Source organism: Xiphophorus maculatus, chromosome 12, assembly GCF_002775205.1.
Source record: "Xiphophorus maculatus strain JP 163 A chromosome 12, X_maculatus-5.0-male, whole genome shotgun sequence".
Taxonomy (NCBI): Eukaryota; Metazoa; Chordata; class Actinopteri; order Cyprinodontiformes; family Poeciliidae; genus Xiphophorus; species Xiphophorus maculatus.
Window position 1 is genome coordinate 28,499,715 of NC_036454.1, and position 18,484 is coordinate 28,518,198.

At 40.4% G+C, this 18,484-nt stretch overlaps 1 protein-coding gene across 7 annotated transcripts in view; it reads left to right on the forward strand.

The window, feature by feature from the left end:
* Positions 1-18,484, forward strand: part of arvcf (ARVCF, delta catenin family member) — a 261,138-nt gene that overhangs the window by 90,660 nt on the left and 151,994 nt on the right. For 6 of the 7 annotated variants that reach the window (XM_023343118.1, XM_023343123.1, XM_023343119.1 and 3 more), the window contains exons 3-5: positions 1,696-1,787; positions 6,505-6,552; positions 7,996-8,205. In XM_023343118.1, the coding sequence (XP_023198886.1) occupies positions 8,014-8,205 (192 nt within the window). In that variant the 5' untranslated portion in view covers positions 1,696-1,787; positions 6,505-6,552; positions 7,996-8,013. The remainder of the gene's footprint in view (positions 1-1,695; positions 1,788-6,504; positions 6,553-7,995; positions 8,206-18,484) is intronic. The other variant, XM_023343125.1, reaches the window with a different exon arrangement.

An 18,484-nucleotide genomic window follows, 5' to 3' on the forward strand; every position in this document is an offset into this window, starting at 1 on the left:
CCGTGTTTTCTGAAATTAGCATGTTTCCATTAGGCAAATTTATTTTTGTAATTCCAATTTGTCCAACTATACGGCAAATGGACACGCAGCTACTGTCAGCTTTTAATTAAGCATGTCCCAGATAAAGTGTAACGCACTTTATCTGGGAGTTAGTCAGTCGCTGCTCTCACGTCTGCAGCTAGTACAGAATGCTGCTGCACGACTGCTGACAGGAACTCGAAAGAGGGAACACGTGACCCCTGTCCTGGCCTCACTTCACTGGCTGCCGGTATATTTTAGAATTCATTTTAAAATTCTTATGTTTGTTTTTAAATCACTACATAATCTTGCCCCGGCTTACCTCTCTGAGCTTCTTCACCCATACATACCTTATCGGTCTCTTAGGTCCGCAGATCAGCTGCTTTTGGAGGTACCGAGATCAAGAAGGAAGCTCAGAGGGGACAGGGCTTTCTCTGTCATGGGCCCCAAATTATGGAACAACTTGCCTTTGCAGGTCAGGGAGGCCCCTTCACTGTCCACTTTTAAAGCTCGTCTTAAAACCCATCTATTTTATTTGGCTTTTAACTCTAGCGGGATCTAGTTTTAAATTGTATGTTTTTTTTTGTTTTTTTTTTGTTTTTGTTTTTAAACTGTAAGTTTTTATTTTATGTTTTTTTTATTGTTATGTTGTGTTTTGATGTACAGCACTTTGTATCAGCTGTGGTTGTTTTAAAGTGCTTTATAAATAAAGTTGGTATGGTATGGTATGGTATGTAACGCATAACGGAACATGGTCTTCAAGACCTTCAACAGTTCATTTTCCATGCCATTCAATGGGATGTTGTCAACATTCACTTTTGCATATTTAAACAATTTTTGGTTCCCAACATTTCAATGAGGAATCTAAAGTTCAAACATTCACCTAGTTCTTTCCATCTAAGTGATAAATGTTTGTAGTTACAGTTTTCTCACATTTTCCCAGGACAACCATCCTTCTGGTTTCTCCTCTCCTGCCAGTTGTTTAATTTGGGGTCTACTTTGTTTGTTGATCACTGTCATTTGAATGATGGTAACAAGCTACCAGTGCAGTTGGGTAGAGCTAGCAGCTAGCCTGGTAAGAGCTAGCCCCTTGATCTATGCTTTCGTACAGAAGGATCTGGACACTTGGCTATTGTCTGAAGTCTGAAATTTTCCTATCACTAATGTTTGCCATGACTTGAAGGAAGCTATGCTATCGAGCTAACCGTAGGTTGTGCCCGCAGTAAAAAAAAAACTTAAAAGCAATAAAATGTCTTAAACATTCCTTTTGGTCTGATTTTAATTGCTCAATATTTTAAAATGTGGCCAACACGAACTAAAAGCCTTCTTTGACTTCCTCCTACCTAGAGCATTGCCAATCTACAATTCTGAAACAGCACAGTGGAACTGCAGGAACCCAATAGCCAGGCTAGCTAGCAGTGTGTTGTCTACAAAAACTAGTAAATACACACATAGATAACAGATACATTAGTATGGTGGGTCTTAAAACCAAGAGCTGCTGTATTCATTCAAGTATTGCCAAACAATCTTGACAGCGTCTCATGGAGAGCGTGAACTAGCAGTGAATCGTCCAACTATTTGTCTCTATGTTCCACAAGAGCTTTATGTTAAGTATACGCTGTCAGTGGGCTGGCGGAAAAGTTTGACCATGTTTTCTTTGTTGTTTTTAATCTGCAGATCTCCCGCGGCAGACCGAACAAACGTCTCAACTCCAGCAGGGCTCCAGCTGTCCTCAGCCTGCCTGTGGTCTGAGGGGACTGCCATCAAAGGTACAGCCCGCTTTTCTCTCTCTGCACCTCATGCCTTCTTTAATCACATTGTTCAGTTCATCACTGAGGTAATTACATTTCCTTTTTTCTTCTTCTTTTTCTTCTCCACTATTTTTAAATTTCTTTGTCTTGCCAGCTCAAGACTTCTCTGTCTTTATCTCTTCGTGGGAGAGCTATTCCTTATTGCTGAAGGATTTGTCTTTTTTCTCCCCCCTCCCAATACATTAAAAGTTTAATTTCCTCTAGGGACTGCACTCTAATTTAAATAATTCACACTTCTGAATCAGGTGAGGGAAACAGATTTCTTTCCCTCTTCTTTTCACAGATTACAGTGTGTTTTAGAGCAGAGTGGCAGAGGACATTTGTTCTGGTCCGGCATATCTAAAGACAGACTCGGCTGCGTAATTGAACGTTTGAAGTCTGTCACCTGTAGTTAGCTGCAACTTGAGAAACTTAATTGCAATTCAGATTTATTCTGTGCTGCAGAGACACTTGTTCTCTTTTTCTTTTTTCTTTGCACGACTCTGCCTTGGAAGTTAGAAGAAGTTAGACAGATGGCATGAGCAGTAGCTAAAATACTGACTGATGTGGTTTCATTGCCTTTACTGTGCACACAATGACTTCCTTGTGGCTTCACTTATTTGTCTCCACTTAGAAACTGCCATTTTCTCTAAATTACGCATACACTTCCCTGAGTCCTGACCCACTTATCCCTCCTGCTGTAATGCGTTTGAATTCATTAGCAGTATTAACATTTGAAACAGAAAGGAAAAAACATCTGAAACAGATAGCTTCCTATTGACCTATATGTATTTAATAACGGCTGTCTCCCTTTTAAGAAAAACAAAGACATTAATTTGCATTTATAAGTGTCTTTTGATGCATGTGCATGCGTTTGCACGTATTCCCCATGTTGAAATCCCAAACTCAATGAGACGGTTCAAAGAAAAAGGATTAAATAAAATATGGACGTTAAGCAGCACCTAAATTTCTATTTTTTCCAGTTACGAACATCACGAGCTATAGAACCTGTTGGATTCAGTATGAAGCAGGGATTATCTATTCCTGAGAGTTGTTGAGACTAGTCACATCAGGTAGTTATCCTAAGTAGAACTGGGTCGACTTACAGGACGGACGGTAGCTCCGTTTCCATTACAAATGGGTGCAAAACTTTGGCAATTTTCCAATAATGTCGGAAAATTAACACAATTTTGCAAGTGCAGGGTTTCTATTCAATAAGAAATGCAATTAAAATCACACAGGAATAAGATTGTTCATGCAATGTCATTAGAAATCATGCCGCGTCATCATCCTTTACTTCCTGTCGTCTTCTTCTTCGCGGTTTCTGCCAGTGGCAACATCCGATCATGTGACTGATGTGATGAGGAAAAAGTGTTTCCGTTGCAGTTTTGCAAAATAAGCAAGTTTTAATGCAGCTACAAAAAAATAAAAGAGTATATAAATGTCCAAATTTGGATCCTCCAATTGTGATTTATTAGCTATACTCTCCCTCCCCGGTTTTCCAGGGGATGATCTTGGGTGACGTATTTAGGCTTTCTGTTCTCTTATGATCACCAACAAACGACTGAGACCTTCAAAGAACAGCTGGATTTATAGCGACATAGAAAATTGGGTTTGATTGACAAGGTGATTTCTGAAGGCGGCTGGTTGCAGGGAAACATTAGAAATGCAAGCATCGCTTTTCAAACCCTTGTAAAACTGTAAGAAATTTAGAAAGTCGTTTTCTTGCTTTCACATCACTGTAATGCACTAGTTTGTTGGTTTGTCACATATGGTTGTGACGTAAGCAAGGTTATTATAACAGTGAACTAAAACTAACAAAATAATGAAACCTGAAATTGAGAATGTTTTCATTGCTGAAATAAATAAAAACGGATCTTTAAAGGGGAAAAGCTATTACTTACTGGAACTGTATTGTGTGTTTATACTGGAATTAGAGAAAAATCCAAAATGCCTGCATGTGACAAAATGTTAAAAATTTCAAGAGCTGTGAATACTGTGCAGATGTTTAGCATAAGCAAACAGTCCGTTCATTTAAACCTGCCCACACAAATAAAATCCACATTATTTTCATCAAAACGTAACCTTTACCTGCACTTTCTCATAAAACTACATTTTCCACAAAGAGGTTCATTCATAAACTCATCTCTTTTGGAGATTTCTCATAGAACATAGATGGACACAGCGACAGGGATTTATATATGGATTTTTCACCAAACCCTTTTCCAGTTTCTTGTGGTTGCCTTTTTATTTATTTCCTTGTTTATTTTTTTTACTGCGAGGCTATTTTTAGAGCTGAGTATTTATGCTGAGATGTGTTTACTGCTCAGGGGAAAAAAAGAAAAAAGTCTTGCAACAGAAGTGAAGCTCCACACATGAATTATGAGTCCCCCCCCTCCTCTTTTTAATTAGAGATGCTTATGCCATGAGGTGCTGAAATCCAACCCTTGTGTTACTGTGGAAGTAATAAATAATTTTTCACTTTCCTACTTTGCTCTTAATTATCCCCTCTTTTTCTGAAGGAACTTCTTATTCTTTAGGATAGGTTTGATTTGGGAGGTTAGCTCTGATTTAAAAAATTTTTTTTTTAATTTCTTCTCCATCACTTGAAGTCGATATTAACTGGAGCATGTGTAACCGAGAAGGGGGCTAAATGTGCAGACAGCCTTGGCTTTGTTTTCGTCCCCTTTGACCAAAGCTCTTGGCAAACATCTGTTGAGTTGAGGCTTTAAAAATAAAAATAAAATAAAAAAAGCTGCGTAGGCAGAGGGGACATTTTCAGATACCCCTCCTCTTGCATTCCAGGCTATTTTAAGCAGGGCCAGGAGGTGGTGTTTAATGATAAGCTGTGGGGCGTAGCTGACATGCTTGCCATATTATTCCCCCCAATGACTCAGGAAGCAATGGCTCTGTCGCCCCTGGAACCCGGAGGGGTGTGAATCATTAGAGCCCATGTTTGAGTACGTCCAATCAGCCTCGCTTCTGGAAACTCCACTGATGTCACTTATCTCAAGTATCGGATGACTTACAATACAGACAAGCAGCCTATTCTTATACGCTCCCCTTAGAAAGCCGAGATACCAGCTGGCTGCTGCAAATACACACCGACCTGGAATGTTTTGTGAGATCGACCAGAAAAAAAAAAGGGGGGGGGAAGCAACCGTCTTTTACATTCAGATGGATGTTTGAGTTTAACTTTCAGAGCACAGTCTTCTTGGCACACACCACTCCGCATGGAAGAGGCAGAATGGATAAATAAATGATAAGCATGCAACAAACATCAAAGAGGGATTGTGCGCTTCAAAGGGAATAAGGGCTTTGTGCTCAGCAGGTCCCGTAGTAAAGAATGACTACTTTTCATGTGCACACAGTCTTAGGCGGACACGTCGTGGACCCCGTTTCCAGTCCGGCCTGTTTAAAATTCAAACCGTTCCGCCCGTATTGACACTCCCCAGCTGAGTTGAGCCATCCGTCCACTATCTTTGTCTCGGTGACATGGTCAGTATGCTATGATACGACGTGCCTGGACACATAACGTCGTCTTTATAGATTGAGATTTTTACGCCGGACCTGTTGAGTGCTTCTTGTAAAATTGTTCTTTCTTTTTTTTTTTTTTGTAAAGACAAGGACAGAAGGGGTTCTAGAGGTTGTGTTCTGTTTAATTCTAAAAATCCCATCTGTTATAATATTTATAGAATAAAGGCCGAGGTGAAGGTGGAGCTGGGTGATAAGTGAGGTTTTGTTTTGTCATTTTAAGTTTGTTGATCTTCCAAGTATCTGGGATACAGCGGCCTTTATTCAAGAATTTGGTATCAACAAAAGTATTGAGAACCTTTTGTTGATCACTAGCAGCAGTGAAAACCTTAAAGATACAAAGAGATGGACAAATTTGCTAAGTGTGTGAAAAGTCGCTTAATAAATCTTTTATAGCATTATCATAATCCTTGACAAAAAAACGTATCTAACTTTTAATTTTCGTAAATGTTTATAAAATCACTGGTGGCACAATTATTGATATACTGTCTATACTGTGTTGATAAAAAAAACATTTTTTTTTATAAAAATGGGTCAGGCAATTATTGGCACTTTGTCATACACCTAGTGTCATACGTGTGTATCTTGGCATCAATAAGCAGATGGAAACTAGCTTTGGACTATAATCTGGTATAATAACAAATATTTTGTATTTGTTCATCAATATGCCCTGCTGATGAAGTAAATAATATTTCTTAAAATAGCACTCAGGAGACTTTTGTAAGAATCGAGGACTAAAACAAATTAGCCCTCGATGTAATGCCGTATTCATCCCCTGGAGAAACTCTGACACATTTTAAAAAGTTAAGCATTAATCTTAAAACCCTTCAGTAACATTTATTATAAACAAAGGATTGTTGAGGGCATCACTGATGGTGCTAAATATTGGATTTTTGTAAACTTTTTCTAAGTGACTTTATGTAATATAAATTGTAAACTTATTTACACCCACCAAATTTGTCTAATCTTTATAACTTACTTGTTTTTTTTTTTTACTTCTCTCTGCTCAGACAATTGGACACTTGTTACGTCGTTAACTTACGACTATGTGAAATAGAAAGTTGGAGACATGCTGTCTGATTATTTTCATTTCAGATATTTTTTTAAATGTCTTACCTTTTCTCTCTTTTTTATTCTGTTCTTCTCCCTCCCTTCCTACCAGCTCTACATTCTTGGTTTTGGTTCATCACTGCGCTCCATTAAAACTGAGGTGACAGACTGTTTTCTAACACCTGCTTATCTCCTTGGTCCGTACTGTTGTGGATTTGTATTTCCAGCCTGCTTTGTTGCCTTGCTGTCAGCCTCCTGATATCATGCCTCCATCTGTAATGGATATCAGTTTGCGTGTGTGTGATTGTAAACGATGGCTGCGAGAAACTTGCATATGTTGAGCGTGTGGCCTGTAACTGTGCTTGCGTGTCGGAAAGCGTGATGGCTGTGTGCATGACTGTAACCAGTGAGAGCGCCGTTCTGCCACGCTGGCTGTTATTGATCATTTGGAGCTGTGACATCATTCCTTTCACCCCTCTTTGCAGCCCAACAACAAGAATTCTTGCTTTTCCTGAGTGTGTAATGTGCCGTTTCATTTCATTTTGTGTCTGAATGTCATCAGGAGTAAGAGTGTCTTAATGACGTGATGGGCTAAAGTTTCTGATGCACAATATCAGCACCCAGCCGAGCATCCTCATTAATGACTTTGCCTTGCTGATCTGGAGTAGAGGTTTCCATGCAGTTCTCCATGGAGAAAAGGGTTTAATCATGCGCCCTCAAGTCTTTGGCATTAAAGTAGCCAAATAAATTTGGGGATAAAGGGCACCATGACCTATGACCCCAAATCTTTAGGGTGTTTTCACATCTGATAGAGTCGGTTCGATTGGGGACCAAAATTGCAACATTTATCACATTTCAGCCGATGCGGTTCGCTTTCACATTACACATCAAATAATCCAAATCCTTTAAAGAACTTGTTCAGCCCTTCACCTGTGGTGGCGCTGCACCAAGAACTACTGAAAGAAATGTCACATCAACCTCTGAGGAAGACACTGAGCACAACTTCCTCGTTCACAAAATGTAAACTAGAATGGAGTAGTGTCATGTTTATGCAGTTGCAGGATTTCTCTTTTGTCTTTGCTAAAAGACCACGAGCCATTTCTCTTGCTAATGCCAGACACAAGCGTTTGTTTTGGTTTTATTTAACCAGAGCTTCCTGTGCTTTTGGAGCGATCTCTTGTTCGCTTGGCATTCACATATGCATTCGAACCGCACCAGAGTTCACTTCAACCAAACAGAAATATAGATTTTTAGGCAAACCAGAGTTCACTTTTTTGATCTGCATTCAGAGTTCAATTGCGCATTCACACATTCACAAATTAACTAGAGTTCAATGAAAGTAGACTAAACGAGATCAGTGCACCCTTAGTCTTCCAGTCAACCATATTTTTCCATCATGCTGGAATTTTGTTCAAAACACGCTTTGCTAAATCTTGAATCATCATTGGCTTCTCCTGGTTTGTGATTAACTCTCATATTTGACGTTGTAATGTCCAACCTCATGCCACACATCCAGCCGGCTGGGTCTGGGTGTTTTGTAATGACCTGGTAATCCTCCCTCCCTCCCTCCCTCTTTCTCTTCCCCCTCTGCCTGTAATGGAAGCGTCCATCAACTCTGCACATGGAGGACTATGACGTTCGCTCTGCCGCCAGCATCCTGGCCTCGGTGAAGGAGCAGGAGGAGCGTTTTGAGCAGCTAACCCGAGCCCTAGAGGAGGAGCGCCGCAACGTCACCCTGCAGCTCGAGCGGGCCAATCTGCCACCCAACCCCGCCATCAGTCAGCCACTGGCATGGCAGCAAGTGGTGATGCAGGTAAACGACACCAACAGGTGGCCAACGCCCCCCGCCACAGCCCCCCAGTGCCTCCCGCGGCTCCGTTTGACTCGTTCAAACCAGCGTTTTGTGCTCATTCTCCGCACCTCCTCCCTTCTTCCATCTGAGCAAGCTCATCTCCTCTCCCTGTTTGCTCAAGGTCATCACTTTTTCATGATTGCAGGGATTCTGTAATCTCTGTTTAATTTCCCAGTGATTTGGGACACTTGTTCCCATTGTCTGAACCTGCTGTCCTGGATGTTGTGCAATAATCTCCTCTGTGGTGACTCACCTTTAAAAAGGGAGCTGATGAGATTCAACCTTTCATTTTGTCTCCCTTCACCTCCCCAATCTTCGCCACCTCGCGCCCTCCCGTCTTATCTTCTCTCGCCCAACAGTCTCAGAAGCTGCCTGGCGGTGCTCTGTAGTGGATGTGGCCTTTTTTCTGACAGCTGAAAACATCTTTCAGGCATTATGAGTCGAACCAGGGCTTGTATCCTCCTTTCAGTCTGCCCCGGGGCAGTTGTGTCTACAATGCAGCTTACCACTATCAAGATGTGAATGTGTGAAGGATTAAATGCAATGAAAAGTGCTTTGGAGTCCTTGGGCTTGCTAATGCGCTATACAAATTAAGGCCAATTACCATTTAGAGATCTAACTGAACCCTTAACTGAATAGAAATTTTATAAAGCAATCCCTCCTAACAATTTATATTATAAGCAAACCTAAACTCAAACATTGCTAGTTTTTTCTTTCTCTTTTGAAGGACTTGCCAACATTATATTGATTTCTTGAAAGAAACCCAGTGGTCGTACAGACATTCTCCCCATCAGTTCGGCAATGTTTTGCCTTTTTAATGAGAAGAGAAATTCTCGTGTATGATTTCTGTGTGGTTGTGTTCCAGTGCCCTTCACAATTATATTAACATTTTTTAATATAATCTTTTTCTTACTTGAGGAGGTCTGACTACTCTAACAACCTTTAGATGCTTCACTGAATGACTAACAGACATGTTTTAACCAAAAAGTCTCAGGAGACACAATAGTTCTCTGTTCAGTGAGCAAAGATAAATAAGACAGATTTAAGGTGGGTTTCTAATACTAGGTAATGATGTCATTAGTTTTCAAATTTATAAATGGTATTGTGACCTCCATAAATAATTTTACTCTATATTTTAAACAAAATATAAAATGTGAACAAGAACTAGTTCATGTTGGAGCAATGAACTTTGTTCAGAATGTTTAGTAGATGAGCTATGAACACAAATTGATTAATCTCAACTTAAGTAAAGTATGTTTAGAACATGTTAGGATCTTACTGGGACATTGTGGTTAGTTAGTGTCAGGGCCTGGAGTCAAGGCCAGTTCTTCTGAGACAGAGGCCAAGACTGGACCTACCAAGACCAAAGTTAAATGTTTATAGTTCAACAAATATTTCATAACACTGTTTTTTGATTGTACACTACAAAATGCAAAACTTAATTCCAAAACGATTAATTACTAAAGCAAAACTGCTTCTTGTTATTAGACTGATAACTGTCATATTGAGCTAATATTCAAGTTATTAGATGCAGCCACACTAAACGCAATCTCTAAGCTGAATTCATCAGCTTACATTTCATAATGGTTGTATGACACAGAAAAAAATACAAACAATCAGAGCAATAAAGATGTCATATGAAGGCATAGAGTCAAAGTCAGTTCTTAGCCCAAGAACAGGAAAAAGTCCTCCACCACCCCTGGTTAGTTTATCATCATTTTCCATGTCAGCCATCTTTGAATGTTGGCTGACATGATGTAACACAACTTACGTGATGTTGCGTTACATCACGTATGTTGTAACGCAACATGCGTGCGTTACAACATCTCTGAACCCTCACCACTTGTAAATTAGGACGCCAACTTGTGTAATTGGCACCACTGATGAATCTCTAAGCTGTTTAGAGATTCATCAGTGAAGATTTATCACGGAAGTAAAGACTCGTTTTTACTTCCGTGTGAAATGTCTCCATCAGAAAAACTCATTCGAAACCAATTTGGTGTCAAGGCAGGTGGGCGAGGGGGGTGTCCAGGAGGCGATACGTGCCGTGAGAACCCGTTCTACTCGACATAAGCACCAGGGGATGAAAAATGCATCAGGTTTTCCCTTCATCTCTGCCTTCTCCTCGCTCAGCTTTCACCACACACTCTCACACAATCCTGAGGCGGAATGATGGATTAAAGCCGACCGTGGATCGCTAACTGAGGGTTTAGATTCACAACCCCAGTGCCAGACTCAATGAGGTCTGACATTACTTAAAGCTGGGGTCATGGAGGAAAAGACTGGAGTAAGTCTGATTAGTAAAATGAGATGAAAGTAGACAACTAATGAGCATGATAAGGCACTGATCTAGATAGCACTCCTCTACAGGGCACTGAGCTCTGAAAGGACCAGGCCTAAACATTGCTGGGCAGCTAACACTTTTATCTGCCTTTATCGTTATTATCAGCTCATTAACACAGGCGGCTGAGTGTGCAGCAAATAAACACGAGTCCAATTATCTTTAGCTCGTGTTAGATGGAGGCTTTCAACATATTGTTACATACTGCATTGAATACAAGACATTTTTTCTTTTCATTCTCCTCTATTCTGGTTAGTTTCTGTTGAATTATAGTACTAAACTGCACTCTAATGATACAATAGATGATATTGTGATGGTCTGACATTGTCACAGAGTGAGCAGGAATGCATAGCATTTATGTCTTTCAAAAGTATTTATACAGAGGGATTATGCGGCAGGTCAACACAAACTATTGTATAATTCCAATGGGAAAGGGAAGTAATAGGCATTTTTTTAAAAATCTGAAAAAGTTTAGTGGGCAATTGTTCTCAGTTGTCTTTACTCTGACACCCCAAATTAAAAATCCAATCCAGATCTAACAAAACATGACCGTCCACCTAATGTTCAATAAGGGAGAACAGCTCAAAGAAGACGCTATAGAAACTCATGATAATCTGGATTAGCTGCAGAGACGTGAGAATGTGGTGACAACTGTTAGTTGTGCAGCCTGTAAAGTTGGTCATTTTGGAATGATGGCAAGAAGAAAGCTTTTGTTTGGCTTGCAGTTTGAAAAGCCCTGGGTGCTTGGTAACTACATGAGAAGATGCTTTGGTCAAATGAGATTAAAACCGAAGCTCTGACCCAGACTTAAAAACAAGTGGAAGACTGATCTGCATCACCTTGAAGCCACCATGAACCATGGTGGTTGCATCATCCAGCTGTGGAGAGGCTTTTTGGTAGTAGGGCCTGCAGGGAGATAAATAGAGGAAAATCTGTTGGATGTTGCAAAAGTCTTGAGTCTGGGATTGAGGTTCTTCTTCCAGCAGAATAATGAACCTAAGCATACAACCACAGCTGCCACTGAATGGTTTGAATTAAAGCCTATTCATATGTTAGAAAGTCCTCCATAAATCAGTTGAAAAACTTTACAACATATAAGCTCTACATACAATCTGACTAAGCTGAAGTTATCTTGGAAGGAAAAATGTAAAATGAGGAAAGCTGGTAGAAACATAACAGAAGACTTGAAGCTGTGATTGCATTGAAATATAGTTCTACACAGTACTGACTCATTAGAAAAGACAGATGAACATCACAATTTTGATTTGTATACTTAAAAAAAATCCGTGATTCTTTCTGCGTCACCATTGTGCACTACTTCCAGTTGGTCTGACCCATGAAATCCCATTAATTGTAGTTTCTGGTTGTAACATGATGAAATGTGGAAAAACTGAAGGGGCATTAACAGCTCTACACAACGCTGTATTTTACAGTGCATCAAGTGAAGATAATGTGTTTCCATCTGATGCTGAATTTGGGTTTCAGAATAAGTTCATTTCATTAGGGAATTAAGAGGTGTCGACATTTTCTCTGTACCAAAGAGCGTGATGGATTTCTGCTCCAGTTTCTAGCAGAACGCCGATCCTCATTCACCTTGACATAACACTTTATGAATACCATCAAGGAGGAGAATTACTGTTTATTCTTCACCATTCAAGTAGGATCGTCAGGACAATGCTGTCGGAGAGTCCATTAGCTTGTCTGATGAAATTACTTGTGTAGACTCAGTGACATGGAACGATACGCCTTAGAATCTCAATCCATTGACGTCCACCAACATTTGATCACTCACACACATAGATCACGCCTTTTTGTTGCTTAATATGAGTCTGCCCCTAGTAATTGATTTTAGCCAGAAGGAGCATTGTGATCAAGGCTATGAAAGGTCAAGTGTTGACTGGTGACCGTGTTTGGACAAAAGCAGGCAGCGCTCAGAAAATCGTGTCTGTATGGCACTAGAAGAGTAGGTGACCTCATTCCACATGCTGGACTGCTTATCTATCCGCCTGTGGCTGCTGCCCAACACATACAAAGATGCCATCTTGAGATTCATAGAAAAGAAAACGTGGGGATAATTTGTCGCTTCATGGGTGTCATAAAATGTAGATGCCTTGGTCTCCGAGGGTCTGTTTAATGGGCTGCTGGTAGAGGCACATTGTGCCCTTGGTCGAATGTTATGAGGAGTTTTCAAAGGTTCTGAGCTTTACAGAGTCGGAACAGTGCAGCCTTTGATCTGTGCTGAAGATGTACAAGCCTTGGCTCTGCAATGACAACCAGCAATCGCTCAGGCCTCCCTCCCTCCCTCCACCCACTTAAATCCATACAACAACTCCCCTCCCACCACAAAGTCCTGTCTAGGAACAATGGACACAAAAGGCTGCGGGTGCTATAGCGACAGAAGATCTGTCCTTCCAATGCCAGGGCCTGGGAGCTGCTGTAGCCTCGTAAATCACCTGCCTAACAATGAGCTTTAGTTTTTAGCTGACCCCCTCCCTCAGTCATCTCCTGTCTTCTCCATCAACAACTTTCTTGCCTCCTATAACTCCCCTAATCACATTGTTAAGAAAGTGTCCCCTTTGTTTATTGTTGTATCGCTCGCTGTTCCCATATCCCTCCAACAACACTTTCCCCTTGTTATAAAGCAGCCTGCGGAAGTCATCCCAACAGTGTCTTACAGTAAAATAGGCTGCTTATTGCTCTTGGTTGTGTCAAATTATTTCTCACCATAGTTCAAACCTACTACAACACTTAGGAAGCAGCATTGAACAATGAAAGACTTGTGTTAGTCTGCAAAGACGGATGCACCTGAGAAAAACTAAGTTTTATTGTAGGGTGGTTTGTCTATTAATTTGTTGGTGGACTAGTTTCTTCCCACAGCTCAATAAATTAGTGGTTCTTAAAAGCCCACTTGTACATGGTGTAATTTGCAGTGACAGTACCTCATAGGCCAGGGCTTTTTTTAGACTTGAGGAAAAAATAAACCAGGAAAAGTAACTGCAAACATTTAGCCAACTTGACCAATGCTAGAGGCAAAACTGGTCAATCTTTTTGTTTTGCTTTTCAGTACCTAAAGCTATGGTGAATAGGAAGACAGTCTGGGCCAAGCAAAATAAAAAGAAGGAAGTATAACTACAATTATTTAAAGTTGGAACTTTCATGGACTGGATCTGAAGATGCTCTTCTGCTACAGTGTTGTCTGCAAAACCTCGGGTAGTTTTTCACCAGAAGCTAAATGAACTGCAGTCACATTTGAAAGTAGTAAATACTTTAGCGCTGTAAATGACGAGGCAGGGATGAAGAACATCATGTGGTACTACACATAGCCAAAACAGGTGAACCCCACAACGTCATTGAAACATGGATGAGTTAAGAACATGAAGTAGGTGAGGGGCAAAGTTCTCCCACACTTCAAAAACCCTGTCAAAGACAATTCACTTCTTGGCCAATTTGACAAAACATCCCTAAGGTTGTGTGCAAACCCACCAAAACTACAGAAAAGCAAAATGGCTGCCACTACCTTACTTGCCATCCCTGATTCAACTTCAGCTCAAATCATTTTATTTCTAAGCCACCAATTCACAACACTTCACTGCAAGGCGCTTCAAAGAACTCAAGTCAATGATGGAGATGGATTCCAAGTGAAATTAGCACATTTTCAGTTGATTCAAGTTACCAAACGATGTGGTGAAGTTCAGTTTATTATTTAAATTGGTTAAAGCATTCTATCTGAAGAAGCCCAGCAGATTGGATCAAGTTATTGACTTGCAGCATTCAGTCCACCTGGGCCAGCATGTAGGGAATGTGGGCAGTTGCTTGCCCACTGTCTCTTTACAGCAATCCCTCATATTGAGCATGCACAAAACAGCAGTGGAATGGAAACTTTCCCTTTTAACAGGTAGAAACCTCTGGCAAGTGCAGCAGGAAAACATAAATTGAAAGAGAAGATGGAAAGAAAGGCTTTGTGTCCTCTTTGTTGTTTATACTCCTCTAAAGAAGCCCAAACCTTCCTCCATCAAATCAGGTCTTGTCCTAATGATGATTTACCATCATGCCATTTTGTCACAACCGCTTAAACCTTTTATAATCTCTAAAAACATAAGCAGCATCAGTAGCTGCATGTTTTTCCTTTACGAGAATCTCTTTATGCACCAAACTAGACAATCAGTCGTGTTTAACTAGTCGAGGACATCGCCTCAAGCTAGAACTTACAAACAGAAATGAAGATTGCTGATGTTTCTAATGGACGGCCCTGATAGTTTGGGTTTAAACTATAGCACATCTGTTAAAAATAACATCCTTCTCCCTCACAAGACCACAGTGCCATCTGAGGAATGTGACCTGACCCTCTTCAGTGTCCGGCAGAATCACTAAACAAGTCTGGATGACGAAAACAAAGTCAATTGAAAACAGTCTCACAACTTTATCGTTGGGCTAAAGGTGTTCTTCAAAGCACTGTATTAATTAGCCCCATGAGTTTAACATATCTGTGTGACAGTTTTACTGCGTGAATTACAAGCCTGTAAACGGTGAACAAAATGAGAAACAGAAGCATCAGTGCGGCTTGTTTTGGCTCTTCTTTCCACGGGTAAACTTGCACCTACTGAGCAGTGATACCAGATTCTGAGAAAGCAAACAAGACATGTATGAGAAACAAGCGTTTTTCATTTTACCCCAGTGTTCACTTTGCTGGAGTTCATCTTGGAGCAAATACTACCTTAAATCCAAGTTTCTGGTAAATTCTAGCAGTCATGTAATCCAGGGAGCAGTTCTAATTAGAAAATACGGATGGATGTTTGTTTGGATGCCTGAGGCCAGATTCTTCATTTAAGGAACTTCCAACAGGCAGGTAAACTTACTAAAGGAAAACAAAAATCCCCATTAGACCCTCAGCAGAGGCAACCTTGACTCTCTCCTCGATCATTTCTGAGCAGAATTAGCTTGCATTCTTGACTCCTTTTATTGGTAACAGAAAGGATCCTTTTGGGATTCTCTGCTATTATCACATCTCCACCTGTGAGCAGTAAAGATATCATCAGCATGCGTGCCTTTAGCAGCAGACGTGTTTTTGCAGAAGCAGGGGTCCGCTGTTAGCTTTCACATTAGAGACGCAGAGACCAAAGCACCTATTGGCTTCGCAGCCTGGGGGGGACTGACCTTGTTGAGGTCCAGACTTGCTTCAGGCCGAGGCGCATCTCGACAGCTCGTTAAAAGGCTGTGCATCGCAGAGCCTGGAATTAACTGACCTGTGGTGTTTTATGTAACAGGGTAGCACACGTACATGCAATCTTAAAATCACACAGCTGATCTTAAGCCGAGCCAGGTTGTAGGGTCTTCTTTATAGACTATAAACAACAACAATTATCTGTGTGTAAATCAGGACTTTCCATCGACGTAACAGTCATTTCTGCGCATCCAATGTCTAGATGATCGGTTGTTAGACAATTAACTCAGTGGGTTGAGGTTTGTGATTGAATTGTAGAAGATATGCAAAAGTTTATGGGGCATGAATATTTCTGCAAGGTCCTGTAGGTCCTTGTTTCTTCTGCAAAGATTTTGTCTGAAGCTGGGGTTTTTTTAGCACATTGCTTTTTTGAAATGTACAAGTCCAGTGTTTCCCAACCCTGGTCCTCAAGGCGCACTGCCCGGCATGTTTTAGGTATTTCCTTGCTTCAGTCCAGCTGATTTCAATTGTTGACTGATTAACAGGCGTTTGTTGAAGTGCAATCAGATGAATCAGGCACATTAAAGCAGGGAAAACCTCTAAAACATGTAGGACATTATGCCTTGAGGACCAGGGTTGGGAAACACTGGACTAGCACATTTCAAAAGAGCAATGTGCTAAAAAAAAACCCAACTTCAGACAAAATCTTTGCAGAAGAAACAAGGACCTACAGGACCTTGCAGAAATATTCATGCCCCATAAACTTTTGCATATCTTCTACAATACAATCACAAACCTTAACCCACTGAGTTAATCGTCTAATGACCGATCATTTAGACATTGGATGAGTAGAAATGACTGTTACGTCGATGGAAAGTCCTGATTTACACACAGATAATTGTTGTTTATTTCAAAAGAGACAATGTACATCACATACTGTGCCAGAGTTAGAAGCTATAGAAGCTGGGTCTCCGCTGTAGTCCATACAGATTTGGTCTATTCATACCAAATCTGGTATTCATACCAAGCAAAACTACCTCCTGTTAGAATGATCCAAACTTAGTTAAAAACATGCAAAAATACATAATCTGAAGCTAAAGGAGAGCTTTATTAAAATCAGCATGAATAACTAATTTAATTCTTCTTTAGCTGTGATATTGTGGTGACGTGTGTGGGAAAAAAGACAGATTTTTCTTCATTTGAAGTTAATGTGATGACATATTCATGCCACACTGACAGATGGAAACAATGAGCATTTTAATCTTAAGTGTCTGCACTGGCATAGTATCTCTTTGATCGAGTAGGACCGAAGTTTATTTTAAAATGTTACACAAGTCTTCAATGGTTATAACAACAGCAATTAAACCAGGATTGATGCATGTTAAAAGTCCTTGACTTGTACAGTACTTGCAGGTAGTGACCCTGGGGAATACCTCATGTAGTAAAAATGTTGAGATTGGATCACCTAATTTATTTTAATATCTGTCATCAAGTCTAGTGAATCTCAGCTCAAACTAAAAACAAAACAAAAAACAAAACATATACACAGCTTTTCTAAAAATTGTACAAGTTTAAGATCAAATACAGTGGACCACCGCCTATTCATGGTTAAGTATTAAAAACACAGCTAGGGAAGCTGAAATACCTGGGCATGATGCTACTCGACATGCTGTTGACTGGTGTGTTTGCAAAGCAGTCGATCCAGGAGTGCAAAGACTGGAGATCAGGAAGACTGTGGATGTTAGCTTTTGTGGAAGCGCTAAAGATGGATTCCACTGTGAGTGTTAATGCATACTGAGATCATTTTAGCAGGTACAGGCAGGTACAGGTGTTTTTAGAGGGGGTCTCAAGTGTTCATGAATTTCACAGGACAGCCGTCTAGCAGAGGCACTCAGACATGTTAACGTTGGTAGTTTTACTGTGACTAAATGTGAAAAGGCACAACAGGTATAAATACATTTGTGAGGCAAAATTAGAAGCAGGAGTTTTAAATTCCTGGCACAGTTGCTGATTATGAGCAACAAAGGAATAACCTAATTCATTAGAAAAGTCTGAGTTAGGCAAAAGGAATTACTCCGAAAGTTTTGCAAAAACATGGTCTTTAGGGCATAAAACAAATGTTTAACTTGCATAATTTTAACATACCCTTCAGCGGTAATCCATCAAGATTATAGAGACTCCATAACAGGGAGAGGTGTCTAAAATAAATTCCGTGTGTGCCATAACGTCAGATAAGCTCTCATTGTGTGTGTTTGTGCCTCACTGCTTGTCCTTGTTACGCAAGGGGAAAAAAAAAAAAATCTAATCTTGTTATGGGTGTACGACAAATCTTGATGTGCGAATATATTTTTGCAATATAAAAACTGAAAATAGAGCCGCCACTGATGTGAAGTGATGGCGTTTAAATAGAGTTTTATCCCCTGAAATTAAGCTAAAATTGCCTTTTCGGAAGACAAAAGCCGCTAATAGATGGGACCACAATCCTCTGCGATGCTGACAAGCCAGTTTTTTCGAGTGGAAAATAAAACATGATGGTAAAAGTCATTAGATAAGGGCTTTCTTTCTTACTTTCTTTCTGACTGTGTCATTGTTAGAATAAGAAGCAGTCAGTCAAAGCAGATAATCTTTCTCTGGAGGCTCTCGCAATTGTAAATAACTCTGGTCTTGTGACCTGAACACAGTGCAGTGATTGTTTCAGAGAAGATGGAGCAGCAAAGGCCAGTGTTGTCGTCGTCTTT